The 16564-nt window shown below is 42.3% G+C and overlaps 1 protein-coding gene across 7 annotated transcripts in view; it reads right to left on the bottom strand.

The window, feature by feature from the left end:
* Nucleotides 1–16564, bottom strand: part of NBEA (neurobeachin) — an 837833-nt gene that overhangs the window by 554133 nt on the left and 267136 nt on the right. For all 7 annotated transcript variants that reach the window (XM_027833036.3, XM_043531828.1, XM_043531837.1 and 4 more), the window contains 3 exons: nucleotides 16111–16219; nucleotides 4777–4929; nucleotides 4138–4306 (listed from right to left, as the gene is read on the bottom strand). In XM_027833036.3, coding sequence (XP_027688837.2) covers nucleotides 4138–4306; nucleotides 4777–4929; nucleotides 16111–16219 — 431 coding nt within the window. The remainder of the gene's footprint in view (nucleotides 1–4137; nucleotides 4307–4776; nucleotides 4930–16110; nucleotides 16220–16564) is intronic.

Here is a 16564-nt window from a genome sequence, read left to right as displayed (position 1 = left end):
ATTTATGGGATTTAGTTACACAGGGTCTATGTGGTAGTACATGCGGCCCCTACTATGGCTGCCAGCTAGTGAATATAGGTGTCAGCCATCCCACACCTTGCAGACCTGGGTTTCAGTCCCATCCCTGCAGAACCTCAAAAAGAGGAGGATTCCTTAGGTTGGGAAGGCACTTGGAGGGTCTCCCAAGCCACCTCTGCTCCCTCAAAGGGAGAATTCTCTAATTCCAGAGAAGATGCCCTGCCTATCAATGCAGGCACTGAACAGGACTTCCTACTTTTTTTCAAGACATGCAGTGGGGCTCCAGTCTGGGACCTTCAGGAAGGTTGGTCCCAATAAAATCATGGCACTATATAATCTTGGTATTGGCCAGATTTTGGATGGCCCATTTACTGCGTGTCATGCATCAGAGCCTGGCACAGATTGCTTCCAGAATACCCTTTAGATACAATTTCTGTCTCCCAGAGGAAAGGAGGAGTAACCTGGAGTCTGTACAAAGTTCATGTCCAAAACAGCCCAGCTGCAGAGCCTGCCCCAACAGCTCAAATACCCGCACCCCCTCCTTCCCAGAGCCCAGCTGTGGGGGGCACCCCTAGCCCAGATACCTGCGCCTCCTCCCCCCAGCCACAGGTCTATCCCTAGTCCAGACACCACCCCGGTACCCCTCAGAGCCCAGGGATCCACAGGGAGAAACGGCCTGATGCTTGTTTCCAGGGTTGTGTAGAGTTTCCTGCACGCTGCCATCTCCTTCCCTCAGACCATGCGGGGAACTGCAGCTGCCAGGAACCCTCTAGCTCCTCCTCCCCCTCCCCCAGCAGTGTCTTGTGTGTGTGAGCTGGGCTCTGCCAGATCCAGCGGCCCCTGGTGGCAGCCATCAGCACTGCAGCCCATTTCTGTGGGGAAAAGGAAATTCTGCGTACACAACATTAATTTCTGCAAAACTCTGCATTTTTCCTAATATCCAACCTAAACCTCCCCCACTGCAACTTGAGACCATTACTCCTTGTCCTGTCATCTGCTATCACTGAGAATAGTCTAGATCCATCCTCTTTGGATCCACCTTTCAGGTAGTTAAAAGCAGCTATCAAATCCCCCCTCATTCTTCTCTTCCGTAGACTAAACAATCCCAGTTCCCTCAGTCTCTCCTCATAACTCATGTGTTCCAGTCCCCTAATCATTTTTGTTGCCCTTCGCTGGAATCTCTCCAATTTCTCCACATCCTTCTTGTGGTGCGGGGCCCAAAACTGGACACAGTACTCCAGATGAGGCTTCATCAATGTCGAATAGAGGGGAACGATCACGTCCCTCGATCTGCTGGTAATGCCCCTACTTATACACCCCAAAATGCCATTGGCCTTCTTGGCAACAAGGGCACACTGTTGACTCATTTCCAGCTTCTCCTCCACTGTCATCCCTAGGTCCTTCTCTGCAGAACTGCTGCCGAGCCATTCGGTCCCTAGTCTGTAGCGGTGCATTGGATTCTTCCGTCCTAAGTGCAGGACTTTGCACTTGTCCTTGTTGAACCTCATCAGATTTATATAGGAATTATGTTATAGGAATTATCTTCTGCCTTTACTGTAAGTATTCCTCTGAGACATAAATCCAACACTACAGACCGAAAGGAATGATTTTTAAAAAAAAAATAATTAAAATAATTATTAAAGCATTTGTTAACTTTAACACAATGCCTTGAAAGGACTGGATGAATGGAATAGCTAATATGGACTGAAGCAATTCAAATACAAAAAAATTATCAAATCCATCTAAGTATTTCTATATTTTTTCAAATTGTGATCAGTTAAGCAGTTTTTAAAACTGTAAATAAAATCGAAAATTTAGAAATTCTTGCATTCCTTTTCAGTGTTTCATAAGCTATTTGAAGCATGACACTATCATTTTTTTTTTTTAATTTAAACAGAAAATTAGGTATACTTACACTTCTAAGGTCTCTTATAAAACTTCCAACATATTCATTAGCAGACAGGCTTTAAAGGCTTCAACATGCTAGTGCTACTAATTTGCATCCAATTATCTCTCATTACTTGCTTTGGAAAGGCTGAGGTTTATTAGCACCTTGATGCCAATGGAAATATAATGCCTGATAGCACATACTGTAGCACTCTACAAATACTGAAGTACTGTTAAGTATCCTGTAGCTTTGAACTCTACATTGCTAAGAAATCTACAGACTGAAAGCAACTGCGTATTATCTGAGCTTGACTGGCATATTCTAAAAACCCCATGACAGAGTCTGCAATTTGAAGCAGATTGAAAAAAAGTTAGGTACATTATGAAGATTAGGTCAACAACAAGTTGTCATGTGAGTATGAGCTGGATTTTCTGAAGGGGAAAAAAACCCTTGATATCAAATTTAAAGCCCTGAATTAATTTGACACATTTTCAGACCATAGTTTAGGCCTTACAGACACTATGATATTTTGAATCTAGCACCCCCAATAGATGGTGTTCCACTAATAGCATCATTGAAATCTGTAGTGTAGACAAAGATCAGTTTGAGGTTTGATTGGTTGGTTGGTTTTACCACACAGTCATCTCACCAGGCTCAGAACAGAGTAAGATGATCTATGGCAATAATTCCTGAACCTAGCATACTCTGCAGCCTCTGCCCCTCTGGTACTACCAAGGTTCTACATCCTAAGAAACCTGACTGAGAGACGCAAGAGGCACCTCTATGGGTGCATCAAAGTTTCCAAACTGTAAAGTTACTGAAGTTCCCACTTGGTCTTATGCCGGAAGCAAGACAATAGTGGGAATCCACTGAGGTGGGTATCTATAGAAAAGCTATTTCCATACTTAATCACCAGTTACCAGAGGTAGTTTTCATAATTTAATATAATATAGACTTCTCATTCACTTTAATGGAAAATATAAGCACACAAAAGTCATTTGCGGTTTTTTATAATTTTATCATAGAAAGAAAGCTAAGCATCATGTAGCGGAATGAGCATAAGGCTGGGAACAAGGAAATCCTAAGGTGTAATCCGAGCTCTGGTAGTGACTCCTTTTGAGATCCTCTGCCTCCTCACTTCTAAAGTTGGGATATCTCTCTATGAGATGCTCTATCACTGCATTTGTATGATTATTCATAAACATAAGAAACAGAAAAAACTTATTAAGCCAACAGCTCCCTGACAATTTATGGTTATTCCAAACTCTTCACATTCTTCCTTAATTTGTGTATTCTCAAACTGTGATACTATTATAGCACAGAAAGAAAATTTCCCTTAAGTTTTCAGTTTGTCAGCAGGATACGAAAGATGAGAGAATATTAGTAAGCTTCCAGTGGCTCTCAGAGACTTTGAGCCAAAAGTTTGCTTTACACAAGAGTAGTCCATTAAATGCAACAGGAGTACTGCAGTATGTAAAACCAGGATCTGATATTCTGTTTATGCACATATACTATAGATGTAATTAGCCTCTTATATATTATTGTGGTTTTTGCATTTAATTACTTACTGAGCTAAATACCTGAATGTAACTAAATGCTGTTAAATTAATCTCTTTATTTTTTGATAAGAGTAGAGGGAAAATATTACTGAGTTTAAAATACAGTGTTAGAGGTCTCAGAGACAAAACTCAGAGCTGTCCACACAGTTTTAAGGGTCACCTATGACAGTAGTTCATCACTATGCAAAAGTCAAATCTTGTGTAGTGAAGTTTTCTTTTGCCTATAAGACAGGCACAATGCAAAATGCTTTTTCTGAGAGTACTGTAAAATTATTACAAACTGCAGCAAATCAGAAGACAGGTATTACAGAAATATAGCATGTGAAGGATGACAGGTTAATAAAAATCAGAAAATCAAAATTTTTGAATTCTTTTTTAATGTAGCACAGGTATCTATGAAGACACCTAAAATTGATTATTTTCAAAAGTACCCAAAAAGAGATGCATAAAGTGCAATAAAACATCCTTTAATATTTCATAAAAGTAAGTATTTATATAGTATTTAAGCTGTAAACCAGTTTCACACATTGGCACCTATTAACAACTTTCATCTAACTCCTTGTCTACCGGCTACACAAGCGCTCACGTTTCCATTGCTGTTATTGTAGTTCGTTATGAGAAAGTTGAATAATCAGTGTATTATAAAATTGAATTGCACTGTATTGTACTTACCTAGCCCTTTAGGAGTAATGCCACTGCTATCAGCAGGATTAACTACCCAGTAGTAGTATTTCAGTGTGTGCATTAGCTGTAGTACTGTTCCTACTCTGCGTATGGTGGTGTAGATAGTAGCAGTGCCAATAAATTCAGCAGACAAATAGGTATACAGTGAAAGCTGCACCTGAAGAATAAAATTATAGCCCACAAATATAAAGTTAAATTTTATTTTCACATTAAATAGAGACATTAACAGTAAGTGAATAAAAAAATTATCTAATGAGTGTTTCCCTCCCCCCCATGGCTCATATTTTGGCTACTTAAAGTATGATTTTTCTGATTTTAAAGCTGTATTGCATTTTGTTTTCATTCCTACCATCTTAAAGCATAATGCATGAAAAAACCTGCAGGTTGATTACTATTGGGGATGAATAATCGTATTTCTTAACTCAGAAAAGATGAATAATTAAAAACTCAGTATACATGTTAGATATAAAACTGCAAATTACAGGATTTTTTGCCTCTGGTTTACAATTACAAATATTTAATACTGCATTAAAAAAAATAAGCTGCATTAATTACCATAGGTAAATGAAAACGTGTATGTCACTTTACAGTATAAGAAGCAACAACACATTTACACTGTATACATACCTTTGCAGGGGTATGTATCCAAATAGCAGGATTAAAAAGGATGTGATCACACAATTGCTTCAGTAAAGGTGCTCCATGTGACAATCCATCCAGATATTTTGCAAAAGACAGAAATTGCTCCAGAACTGCCCTGGTTATATGAACTCTAGATGACTGAACAAAGAAAAAAATCGGAAAACATGTCAACTCGATCTTAATACATTTTCTTCTTTTAGAGTAAGGCTGGAAGATTGAATGAGATTTTAACTGAGGCAGTATTTACTAAACACAAGTAAAAATGCTACATTCTTATTCTTAAAGACAAGAATAAAATCAGACAAATACATATACATTCTCATAACTCATACTATTGGTCTCTCTCACAGAGAAGAAAACTACTTTTTGGTCCATACAGTCTCCCAGTTCAAAAGATGAATACTGTGTTCACAAATAATTCATCTCAGTAATGGTCAATATTTAAATGCTCCTTTTTGCTTACTGATAAGGTGTTTGAATCTTATTAACTTCAATATTTGCTTTGAAACTATGCTCAAATATCTGCAGCTAAGATTATTTTTTTCCTGTTTTCTCCATTTTATTTTCCTCCATATCATAGTCAGTCTTCCACTCTTTGCAGTGTTGTGCCTTGTTAATTCCTTTGAAGTCTTCAGCATTTCTTCAGTGCTGTGAACTATTTAAATATTTTATGGTGGAACATTTTTTTTTCAAGTCAGTGGGTGTCTGAATACACAAATAAAAAACTGAGAAACCAGGTTTTTGTTTTTAAACCTATAGAGTAGTTTGAGTTTTGATTTTTTTCTTACTATCTTTTTATTTAAAGAAGCCTTCAGTTTCATAGCATACAGTGTAAAATCATGGATGAAGTGCAATTTTCTCACTTGAAGTGATATGACATGTAGATCCATTTTACATGTTTTTGTTTGATTGTTTTAGTAAACAAGAGAAACCAATAGTGTTGAGCAGCAATACAATGCCATCGTAAGGGTATCAGTTATTTTTAATGCTCTATGTACTATTAAGGAATATACCAGATTTTCTCAGTTAACAAGTAAAATATTTTTTTTTCTAATTGTTAATGCTGCAACTCAGCTTGAGATCTGAGACTTAAGATAGGTTCTTTCTTCTTCATTTGTATTATTGTAGCACCTAGAGGTATGTCTACACAGCATTATGGAGCAAGACTCCGGAGCTCAGGCTCTAAAGACTTGAGAGTGGGGTGGGCTTCAGAGCCTGAGCTGCAATTTCAAAGCTCTGACTATGTTTAAGAGTGCTAGCACAAGCCCGCTAGCCCCAGTCTATCAACTCAATATTGGAGGCTTGCTTCAAAATGTTGTGTAAACACACCTTAGGAGGCCTAGTTGTGGACCATGACTCCATTGTGCTAGACACTGTACAAACACAAAACGAAAAGATGGCCCCTGCCCAAAACAGCTTACAATCTAAGTATAAGACAGAAGATAACAGATAGAGACACAGGGACAGACAAGGGAGTATAAAGGAAACAATCAGACAATACTGATGATAGGCAGTGGTCACAGCACACCAGCAGCCTAACAGTTGTCTATTATTTTGTAGGCATTATGGCAAATTAGAGTTTTTAATGTAGATAATCAGGTAGCTTTGTGCAGGTTTTTGGGGAGCTCCTCCGAAGTATGAAGGGCAGAATGGGAGGAAGCATGAAGGTGTTTGAAAATTTAACAAGTGGGCTATGGGGGCTGGCATCATGCATGGGCCAACTGGAGGCAAGGGTCAACCTCTTGATCACAAATCAGGGGGCAGGGAGAGTGGGAATAACGCATCACCACCAGTAAAAACATTTTGCAACTGACACATAGATAAGAGTTCATTTGATGCACAAGTCAGAAAAGAATCTCTCTCCATTCACCTCTCTATTCTATTCAGTCATATGCATGTAAGTGGAGAGAAATCTACAATAAGAATAGTGAGGCTAGAAGTGAAATCGAAAATAATAAGTCTTCTCCTATAGCTGCACGTTTGACAGGAACATTTACCAGGGAAGTAAAAAACGAGGTTACTTACCTGTAACTGGAGGTTCTTCAAGATGTGTGATCCCTATTTGAATCCTAAATGTGGGTGCACATGTGCACCATGTGCCGGAAGGTTTCATAGCAGGGTCCATTAACCTGCATGCGTCATACATCGCCTCATGCTTCCATCCAAGGTTATAATAGGCCATGTGGGTTGATGCCACTCCATTGCCCCTCTTACTGCTGAGCATTCCGGTCTGAAGCAGAGGAGAAGGAGGGCAGATATTGGAATCCAAATAGGGACCACACATCTCGAAGAACCTCCAGTTACAGGTAAGTAACCTCCTCTTCTCCTTCAAATGATGATTCCTATATGGATTCCAACTGTGGGTGAGTGGCGAGCAGTGATCAGTGTGGAAGGTGAGTGCGAGGATGTGGGTGAAAGTGCTGAGTGCAATACAGCTTGCCCTATTGCTGCGTCCGCTGCTGCTGCTGCATGGGCGATGGCGTAATGTGAGGTGAAAATGGGCACAGGTGACATGGCTGCTTGAGCCTGGGTAGAGTGCACCGTGATGACATAAGGTTGCCTCATGTTGCTGAACGTGTAGCATTCCTGGATGCACCTAGAGACCCATTTTGAAATGAGTTGGAAGGAGAGGGTATGGCCCTTGCATCATTTGGCAATTGCTAACAAAGAGTTATGATGACGATCGGAAGTCAACGGTTTGTTGAAGACATCAAGGGAGTGGAGGAGTCTGTCCGCAGTTGAGGTGTAAGGTTTGGGGTAGAAAACTGGGAGGTGTGTACACTGATTGAGGTGAAACTCGGGCACCACCTTCGAAAGTAATTTAGGGTGTAGATGCAAGGACACTGTGTCTTTGTGGAATATGGTATATGGGGGCTCAGCCATCATGGCCACTAGTTCACTAACCTATCTAGCCAAGGTAATGGTCACTAAGAAAATTACTTTCATGAAGAAATGTAAAAGGAAGGACATCACCAGGAGCTCAAAGGGTGGTTTTCTGAGAGCGGTGAGAACAAGATTAAGGTCCCACAAGAGTGTGAGTTTTTGTACTGATGGGAAGGTGTGGAGCAGGCCCTTTAGGGAACAGACTGTGGTACGGTGTGTAAACACAGAAATGCCATCCATTGGGTGAAGGAATGCACTGAATGCCACCAGGTGGATGCATCTGGAGCTGAAGGCTAGACCCAAAATCTTGAGTTCAAGAAAAGGCAGTCCAAGACAATAGGTACGGATATTGTCGTGAGTGGGTATTGCTGGTGGTGTGCCCGGAAGGTGAAGCACTTTGATTTCACTTGCTAGCAGGCTATGGTGGATGTTCTTCTGCTTTGGGTAAGGATACAATGCACTGGGGTGGAGCAGACCCTGCCAGAGCTTGAGCTCCATTCAAAAAACAAAGCTGTGAGGTGAAGAGGGCTGGGACTGGGATGCCGGAGCTGGCCCTGGTCTTGAATGAGGAGATCCAGCTGTATGGGGAGGCAGAGCAGTATGCGGGCAGACAGGTTCAGGAGGTCCATGAACCAGCACTGGCATGACCAAAATGGGGCTACGAGTATCACCCTTGCTTGATCCTGATGAATCTTGCAGAGGACTTGCAGGAGGAGGGGAAGGAGAAGGGTGTCGCCCTGTGAGTCATCTCCCACCACCTCTCTGGAGCAATAGAGGGGAAATTTGTGGTTCTCACAAGTGGCAAAAAAGGTCCCAACATGAGATGCCCCACGCATGGAAGAGGAATTGGAATGTGGTGTTGTGCAATTCCGATCCGTGGAGCACATTCTGCTGAACGTGTCCATGAGGGAGTTTGGGTGCCCGGGAGGTATGTGGCTTACAGCATGACCTGATGTTTGATGCAACAGGTCCATAGGTGAATGGACTCTGAACAAAGACCTGGCACCTCCCTGTTTGCTGATGTAAATCACTGCTGCTATGTTGTTGGAGAGTAATTGGATGAGCTTCGTTTGGACAAGGGGGAGGAATGCAAGGCAGGTGAGGCAGACAGCCCTCAACTATAGGACATTTATGTGCATCTTGGCCTCTTGAGGCATCCACACTCCCTGTGCCATGTGACAGTCCAGGTGAGCTCCCCAACCTGCAAGAGAGGCATCTGTTATGTCTCGTGGTGTGGGAGGGGTGAAGTGCACACCTATCAGGACTTCGAAGGGTCAGTCTACCAGGTGAAGGATGTCAACACCAGCTCTGAGATCAGGACTTTGTTGTCTAGCTGCTCTGTGTTTGGTTGGTAGATGGAGAGGAGCCAGAGTTGCAGGCAACACATGTGAAGGTAAGTGTAGTGTCAATAAGGGTACACGCTGCCATGTGTCCAAGAAGAGAGAGTAGCAGAATGTGACCTGGGGCTTGCGGTGAAGATCTGTGATTAGGGTCATGAGGGGGCAAAGTGGTCCATCAGCAGGAAGGCTTGTGCAGCAACAGAGTACAGTCATGCTCCAATGAAGGCAATGGTCTGGGTACATATGAGAACTGATTTCTCCACGTTGATACAAATGACAAGAGACGCAAGGAGAGCATGGAGGGCATGGATGGCGGAGAGGAGGGTCTGGTGGGAGCACTCAGCAAGGAGCCAGTCATCCAGGTAAGGGAAGATGGATTAGCCAAAATGGTGCATGCATGCAACTATGACAGAGAACACTTTGGTGAAGATTCATGGAGTCATCGCTATGCCAAAAGGCAGCACCCCGAACTGGTAGTGGCTGGGCTCAACTTGGAATCAGAAACTTTTGATAGGCTGGGTGAATATCGATGTGGAAATAGGCATCTTTCATGTCGAGATACATGAACCAGGCTTTGTAGGGGAAGGGGATGGGATAAATCGACTAGCGTGTCACCATACAGAACATGGATTTTTGAACAAAGGTGTTGAGCTCTCTGAGGTGCAGAATGGTGCAGCACGGGACGAGTAGAGAGGGGGTCACAGATCGTGACACAAATATCAAAACTGGTGCTTGGCCAGCTGCTGGGGGTGGGGGTGGATCTGAGAAGGTGACTGTGGCGGAGGCTGGGTAGCATGGTCTCTGGGATCACTGTTGGCGACATGGTGCTTCCTGCTGATAGTGATAATATGGTGAATAGGGGGCCTGCACGCAAGGACGGTACAGTTGCTGTCTACATCTTACAGCTGGAGTATAAACTCCCAGGGACCAGAGTGTGACGCAGGAGTCCTTGAGCGAGTGCAAGGATTCTTCAGTCTTTTTTGCTGAAGAGCTTTTGGGCAAATGGCATGTCCTCTGTCGTGATCTGGACCTCTTTGGGGAACCCAGAGTATTGCAGCCAGGAGTCCTTCTGCAACACCACTCCAGTAGCAAGTGAGCAGGAGGCCATGGCAGTCGGCGACCAGGTGGCTCGCATCAAGGAGCGCCTGGAATTGCTGCTATCAGTCCAGAGGGTGGAAATCTTTAAACTCTGCTAATTTAGTAGAGTTCTTGAAATCATATTTTGCCAGGAGAGCCTGGTAATTAGCAATCCTGAACTGGAGGCACGCGGAGGAGTAGGCCTTGTGGCAGAGCAGGTCCAATGTTTTAGCTGCTTTGTCTGGCAGTGAGGGAGGTTTATTTTTGAGGGTGCTGTCAGCCTCACTCCACAATGGCATGGACCATGAGGGAGTTTGGGGGAGGGTGGCTGAAGAGAAACTCTACACCCTTGGAAAGGACAAAGTACCATCTCTCAGCCCGTTTAGGGGTGGAGGCACAGGAAGCAGGAGTGTGCCACACCATTTGAGCCAGATGCAAGATAGCATTGTTGATGGGGAGAGTAGTTCTTCACAGTCTGTGGGGTTACATGATATCCAGCAATTGGTGTCGGGTGTCCTGGACCTTCTCCAATGGGAGTGCAAGGTCCATTGCCACACACTGTAAAAGCTTTTGGTACTAGCAGTGGTCATCAGGTGAGGAGAGGGAATTTGGGATGATCGCCTCATCAGGGGAGGAAGAGGCATCATGGGAACTGGCGGTACCGGTTCCTCCTCTCCTTCCTCCTCCACATACACCAATGGGGCAAGTGGTAGGAAGCCATGTACGGAGCGGGGCGGGTCCAGTAGGAGTGGCAGGGTGGCAATCGAGCCAACAGTAAGAGTCGCCAGGCACCAGTGGGCTGCATACCACTGCTCTGCAGAAGGATCATAAGCCGAGGGTTGAGGAAGTTATTGTCCTGAGTCTGGATTGGAGGCGGGGGGAGATGAAGAGAATGAGGGCTCTGGTTCCAAGAAACCTTCAGACTTGAAGGATGGTGGTGGAGCCATCAGTACCGTTGGGGGCTCTGCAGTAAGGGTTCATCCCCTGGAGAAGGTAGGACGAAGGAGTCTGGTGGTCTTAAAAGCAGGGGGGAGCCTGGGTAAGCGAGAAGCAGCTCCTTAGCAGACAACAGTGGGGCCATGTGGTCAGGAGTGCAAGGGGCCTCGCAAAACAATGCCAAGGGTCCAACTGATGTAGATGACACCGGCAGTGCAGGGATCAGAGCTGGCATTTTACCAGTGGGTCCTGTTTGTGCTTCTCTTTACACTTCATCCAGAGCAGCTTAGGAGCTGGGGCAGCCGGGTACACACATGACAGTTTGGGGATGCAGCATTTGTGGGCATTCCTGGATGGGCACCTGCCCTTATGCCCATGGCCATGCTTCTTAGTCTCATGGTGAGGCTTGTTCAACATCATTGGTTACGTCGGATCTGGCACCCGAGAAGTGAATGGAGGGAGAAGGGTAGGGACTCGCTGTCCTATATGGCACATTTAGACCTGAACTATGGCAAGGCCTTCTGATTTACAAGTAAGGGAAGAATGAAGCATTTCCAAATGATTATGAAATTAAATGTGTATTTTAATAATTTTATAAATGAACCAGAAAGTGAAAATATACTTACTAAATTCATATTAGACAAAGGTTAACAAAATGATAGAAATGAGACTATAACTGCCCCCACTATTTCCCCATTGAAATGTTCATGAGGGATTTTACGGTAAGGTTTTCAAAACAAAAAATACCCACACATGGATTTATTAAAGAAGCCAAATATTCCTAAGGGTTTGATTAGATAAGGAAATAGGGTTGAGGTTAGCTAGACGTAGGTGTGACCCAGAGGCCCATTGGTGATTCATGATTCTGTGTTAGCACCTCTAGTCAAGCCTGACATACTCACTACATCTAACATACTGTTGTAATGATACGTACCCAAAAGATGCCATGTAATATATCACTGCAAAACTAACAACTCACTAATCATTAATAACCTTTTATGATGTACATATGTACATTCTTAGCCTCTGTTTGCCAGAAGCTGGGAATGGGTGACAGGGGATGGATCACTTGATCACTGCCTGTTCTGTTCATTCCCTTTGGGGCCCCTGCATTAGCCACTGCTGGAAGACAGGATACTGGGCTAGATGGACCTTTGGTCTGAGCCAGCATGGCCATTCTTATGTGATGTGTGCAAAGAGTTATGGGTATGTGCTAGAATTATGTTCTTAACATTTGTTTGGCAAGCAATGCATAAGCACAGTCTGCCTTAGCAAAGGCATGTGGTGTTTGTCTGACTGGCCTGGTTGTCAGGCAGAGACAAAGGTGATGTATTTACATAAAAGGTAAACAAAGCCATCAAGCTAACAAGGGGAGGAGGTAATGACTCATCTATCACCAACAGAGGAGGAACCAGCATGAAATCTTTACCAGACCACATGTTCTCTTTCCAGAACAGGCAAAGGAACTTTATCTGAGAATATATTTCAATGGTTTACTGGACTATATAGAGACAGGGTCTGAACACTGAATGATAAGTAGTTGACTCAACTGATCATATAAAATGTTACTGTATTATAAAAGTCCATCAAGTCAGGTCTTTTCTGAAAGCTAATGATACCCTGGTAATTAATATTATTGTGGCATGTATGTATTAACACTATATGAGAAAATATGGATATTTGATATTATGGTTTAAACTCTGTGACCAAACACAGGGAGAAACAGGTTCTCCCCCAGTCAGGAGGGAAGGTAGTACTGTGGAATCAAAACAATGGAAGCCCCTTATTTACATACAAATCAGCAGAGGGTTGGGAAGTCCACAGAAAGGGAAGAACAACATGAGGTCATACTGAGTCTGAGGACAAAAGTGAGTTTGGGAAAATATAAGGAGAAAGAAGCAACTATCTTGGCATCCAACACTGAACAGACACAAGGGGCAAGAGCTCTTGCACGCTGAGAAAGATAGCCAAGGAGAATAAACCTCTCTGGGAACTGAATGTAGGTGAGAAATCTGCTTAGGCTAAGATCTTTCACCTAGGAAGACAAAGGAAACCAGCACCTCATACTTCTGTGGACGGTCCTGACAGAGAAAGTCAGCCATGGCTGGAAAGAAAAAGATTGGTGCAAAATCTGCCTTGAACCAAGGCTGTAGCTTTTTGAGCTACAATGCATAGCCACTAGAAAGCTCATTTTACTTTTATTTGCTTGCAACCATTTTGTCTTTATCCCTTGTACTTGAACCCACTTAAAACCTCTCACTTTTGTTAATGAACTTGTTTTGTTTTTAATTGAAATGACTGTTAACTCCAGTTGAGACAATAAGCTGTTGTGCTTTTGTCTCTTTAAAGGAGCAACAAACCTTATTAATTCTCTGAGTGTTCCAGAAGAGGGCTGGACACTACAGGGCAGACAGTTTTGGGGAAATTCAGTACTCAGAGTGTGTTGGAGTCACTTGGCTAGCAGTAACCAAGGCTGGTGGATATCAGAGTTGGGCTCTTGTGTTACAGGCAGGCTGCTGGGTCAGAGTGATGACCAGGGCTGCACAGCACACAGACACTCAGGGAACTGCAACATGCTTGTCTGCTAGCCACAGCTACAGAGTATGTAAGGCAGCCAGGGTTACAGGGTAGGCAGAGACACAACCTCTGACTGGCTGGATTGCAGCTCAAATTTGACAGCTAGCTAAAAACATTTTACCTAAATTTATCTGGTTGAAACCATGTAGGGAGTCTCCGAGTATTGCCCTCATCCAGGTAAATTGCTGTAAAAAGAGTTAACCTACATCTACACTACGGAAATGGTTCCAGTTAGATTGGGGTTAGCTAGACCAAACCTGATCTCTTTTACTAATCTACACCACGGTGAGGGGTGGCAATATAAAATCCCTAACATTGTTCAGGAATATTTATGTTGATCTTTACTTCTCCCCAGTCCCTTTTTCCCATTGTCATGAATTATAAAAAGAACACGAATGTACAGAAGAATCCAAAAGAAAGGCATTCTGATGTATGTCAGAAAAAAAATCTCTCTCTGGGGGACTGACACTTTTCATTCACCCTGTGTCTTGTGTGTTTTGGAATATCCTTTAAACACTTTCAGAAACCTATTGCACACTTGTAGGCCTAGATCATCATACTTAAAATAAAAGTAACTTCCAAAGGGACTAAACAAATTGAGTTTTATCATTCTTCCAAAGGCTTCCCAGTGTTTTACTAACCTTGCACCGCCTTCCACAGTACAGAAGCCATCTGGCAAGGAAAGCAACTGAATTATGAATAAAATGCTCTTAAGAGAAGTTTGTTCATAAACTTAAGTATCAGAGGGGTAGCTGTGTTAGTCTGGATCTGTAAAAGTGGCAAAGAGTCCGACGAAGTAGGTATTTACCCACGAAAGCTTATGCTCCAATATGTCTGTTAGGTCTATAAGGTGCCACAGGACTCTCTGCCGCTTTCATAAACTTAATCACTTAGTGATTTGCAAATGCCCTAAAACATAAGGATTTGTAGTCAGTCTTAAAAAAAAATAAAATTATCCTATCTAAAATAAAGCATGTATGTGGCCATCCTGGCACTGATAGCACTATCACAGATGTTTGTCAGCTCAACTCATGCAGCTGGTCAAACTTGATCTCATGCTCAGAATGGAAAAGAAGGTAGAAATTATACCCTTATAGATCAGTCATTGCCTTCTTTGAATTTCACGTTGGAACTCACTTCTCCTAAGGTGATAAGCCATTTTTGATGGTCCACCCTCAGAAACCAATGGAACCAGTAAATTTTCAGGAGGCTTAATGTGAAAATACTGTTATATTAAGAGACCCACATTTATGGTTTGAGGGAATTTTATAGCACATTTTGTCCCCAACTGTCAATGAATTTTCCTAAGTTTCCTCTTTCACACCTTCATCATAGGTCACCTAAGTTTACAATAACTGGAATAGGCAGTAGGGTGACTACAATGCTAGTGGTTCCAAGTCTAGGGCTCATTAAGGTGTTTTTAAAGTCTTTTGCTTTGGCAGTACAAGGAAAGAATGCTTCCATTTATTTTGCTCCATGACAGCATCTACTCACTGTCAGCGATTTTATTTCAAGTGGTGAACACCTTGGCTATTCTAAACTGTCTCCACTTGGCTGCTGGTACAAATACTTCCATTATGGGGTAAATTACTCTGTGGACTAAATTGCAACAATTTGGTCTGAACTATCTGGCACCATGGGAGCAAGGTAAGTTCTGGAGGGAAAAAAATGTTACATCTCTGCTTGGAGGTGTTGGGATCATTTGTTCCAACAGCATGGGTTTGGATGATATGTTCTTCTTGGTTGGCAACTACTTGTAGACAAGTACTAGGTCCATACTGGTAGAGAATGTCCATTCCTTCCTGAGTCAAGGAGGAAGCTGGTGGAGCTCATTTGACAAGAACTCCTCAGGTTTCGGATTCATTCCTCATCCAATCATAAATAACCCAAGCTTAGTGAATTTCAGGACATGATGCAAGACTCATTTGTTTTTCCTAGATATGAAGGAATGGGAAGACTTTGGAAAGAGACTGCTCTTGATGGTAGCCCATTCTTTATTATTATTGTTTTGTTAATTAATGGTTCAAGGAACATTATAGCATTTGTCTATTCAAAACTGTATATTTAAGGAATTTTCAGGGATGCCTAGAAGAGGAGATAGTTACTCCTTTTAATGTGGATTGTATGTATAAATAAAATGAAATTAGAAAAATAAACAACTGGAGGAACTTTTAAAGAGTGCCCACTATGTTTAAACTTGGCTTTCCAGTTTTACACAGGGTTTGAGGGGTAAGATTTATCTAAGCTTAAAGGGAAGTTACTAATAAATATGAGGAAAGAGAAAAGGGATCTCTAAACATTAGTATATGACATGAACTACCAGGACGGAAAAGAAGAAAAGCATCCTGTAAACAGCATATAAAATAGTCAAATTACAGAACTTCCTAGATACTTACTAACACAGGGAACTAAAAGGCTAGTACCACAAAAATACAGGACTGAAAATAGTCAGCTAGGTTTTCAGAATGATAGTATTAATACTAAGAATAATATTAGTAAGACTTACCTTTTCAAGGAGGTAGCCAATGACTAAAAAGCCTTTTCCACCCAGCATTTGTTCTTGCATGGCTACTGAACTCTTAAGAAGTTCGACCAGAAAAGCCAAAAGGGTGGCACTGCATGTAAAGTACAAGTATTAATCAAATTTAAAATATTCTAAAAGCAATCTTTTGTGTTTTCACTAGTCATCAGTTATTAAGTGAGAAGAAACAGGCTTAAAGTGAACTTTATTTTTAAGTATGAGATGAGAAATTTCACACTTTATGCTGAATAGTTTTTAGTCAATTATTCACATATTACATTACTTTTGCAATCATATTCAAACTGGGAGTGGTGATCATCTATGTCAACTCTCCTACTTTGGCCAGGACTGCTTCAGGTTTTAAACACCCACTTCCAGAACCTGCTAACAAAGTCTTGGGCAGTTGGATGAGGCAGGAACTGATGAGTAAGATCTAGCT

The sequence above is a fragment of the Chelonia mydas genome, chromosome 1 (assembly GCF_015237465.2).
Source record: "Chelonia mydas isolate rCheMyd1 chromosome 1, rCheMyd1.pri.v2, whole genome shotgun sequence".
NCBI classification, from domain to species: Eukaryota; Metazoa; Chordata; order Testudines; family Cheloniidae; genus Chelonia; species Chelonia mydas.
The sequence above is the reverse complement of the archived record's forward strand: the minus strand, read 5'-3'. Positions and strand labels throughout refer to the sequence as shown.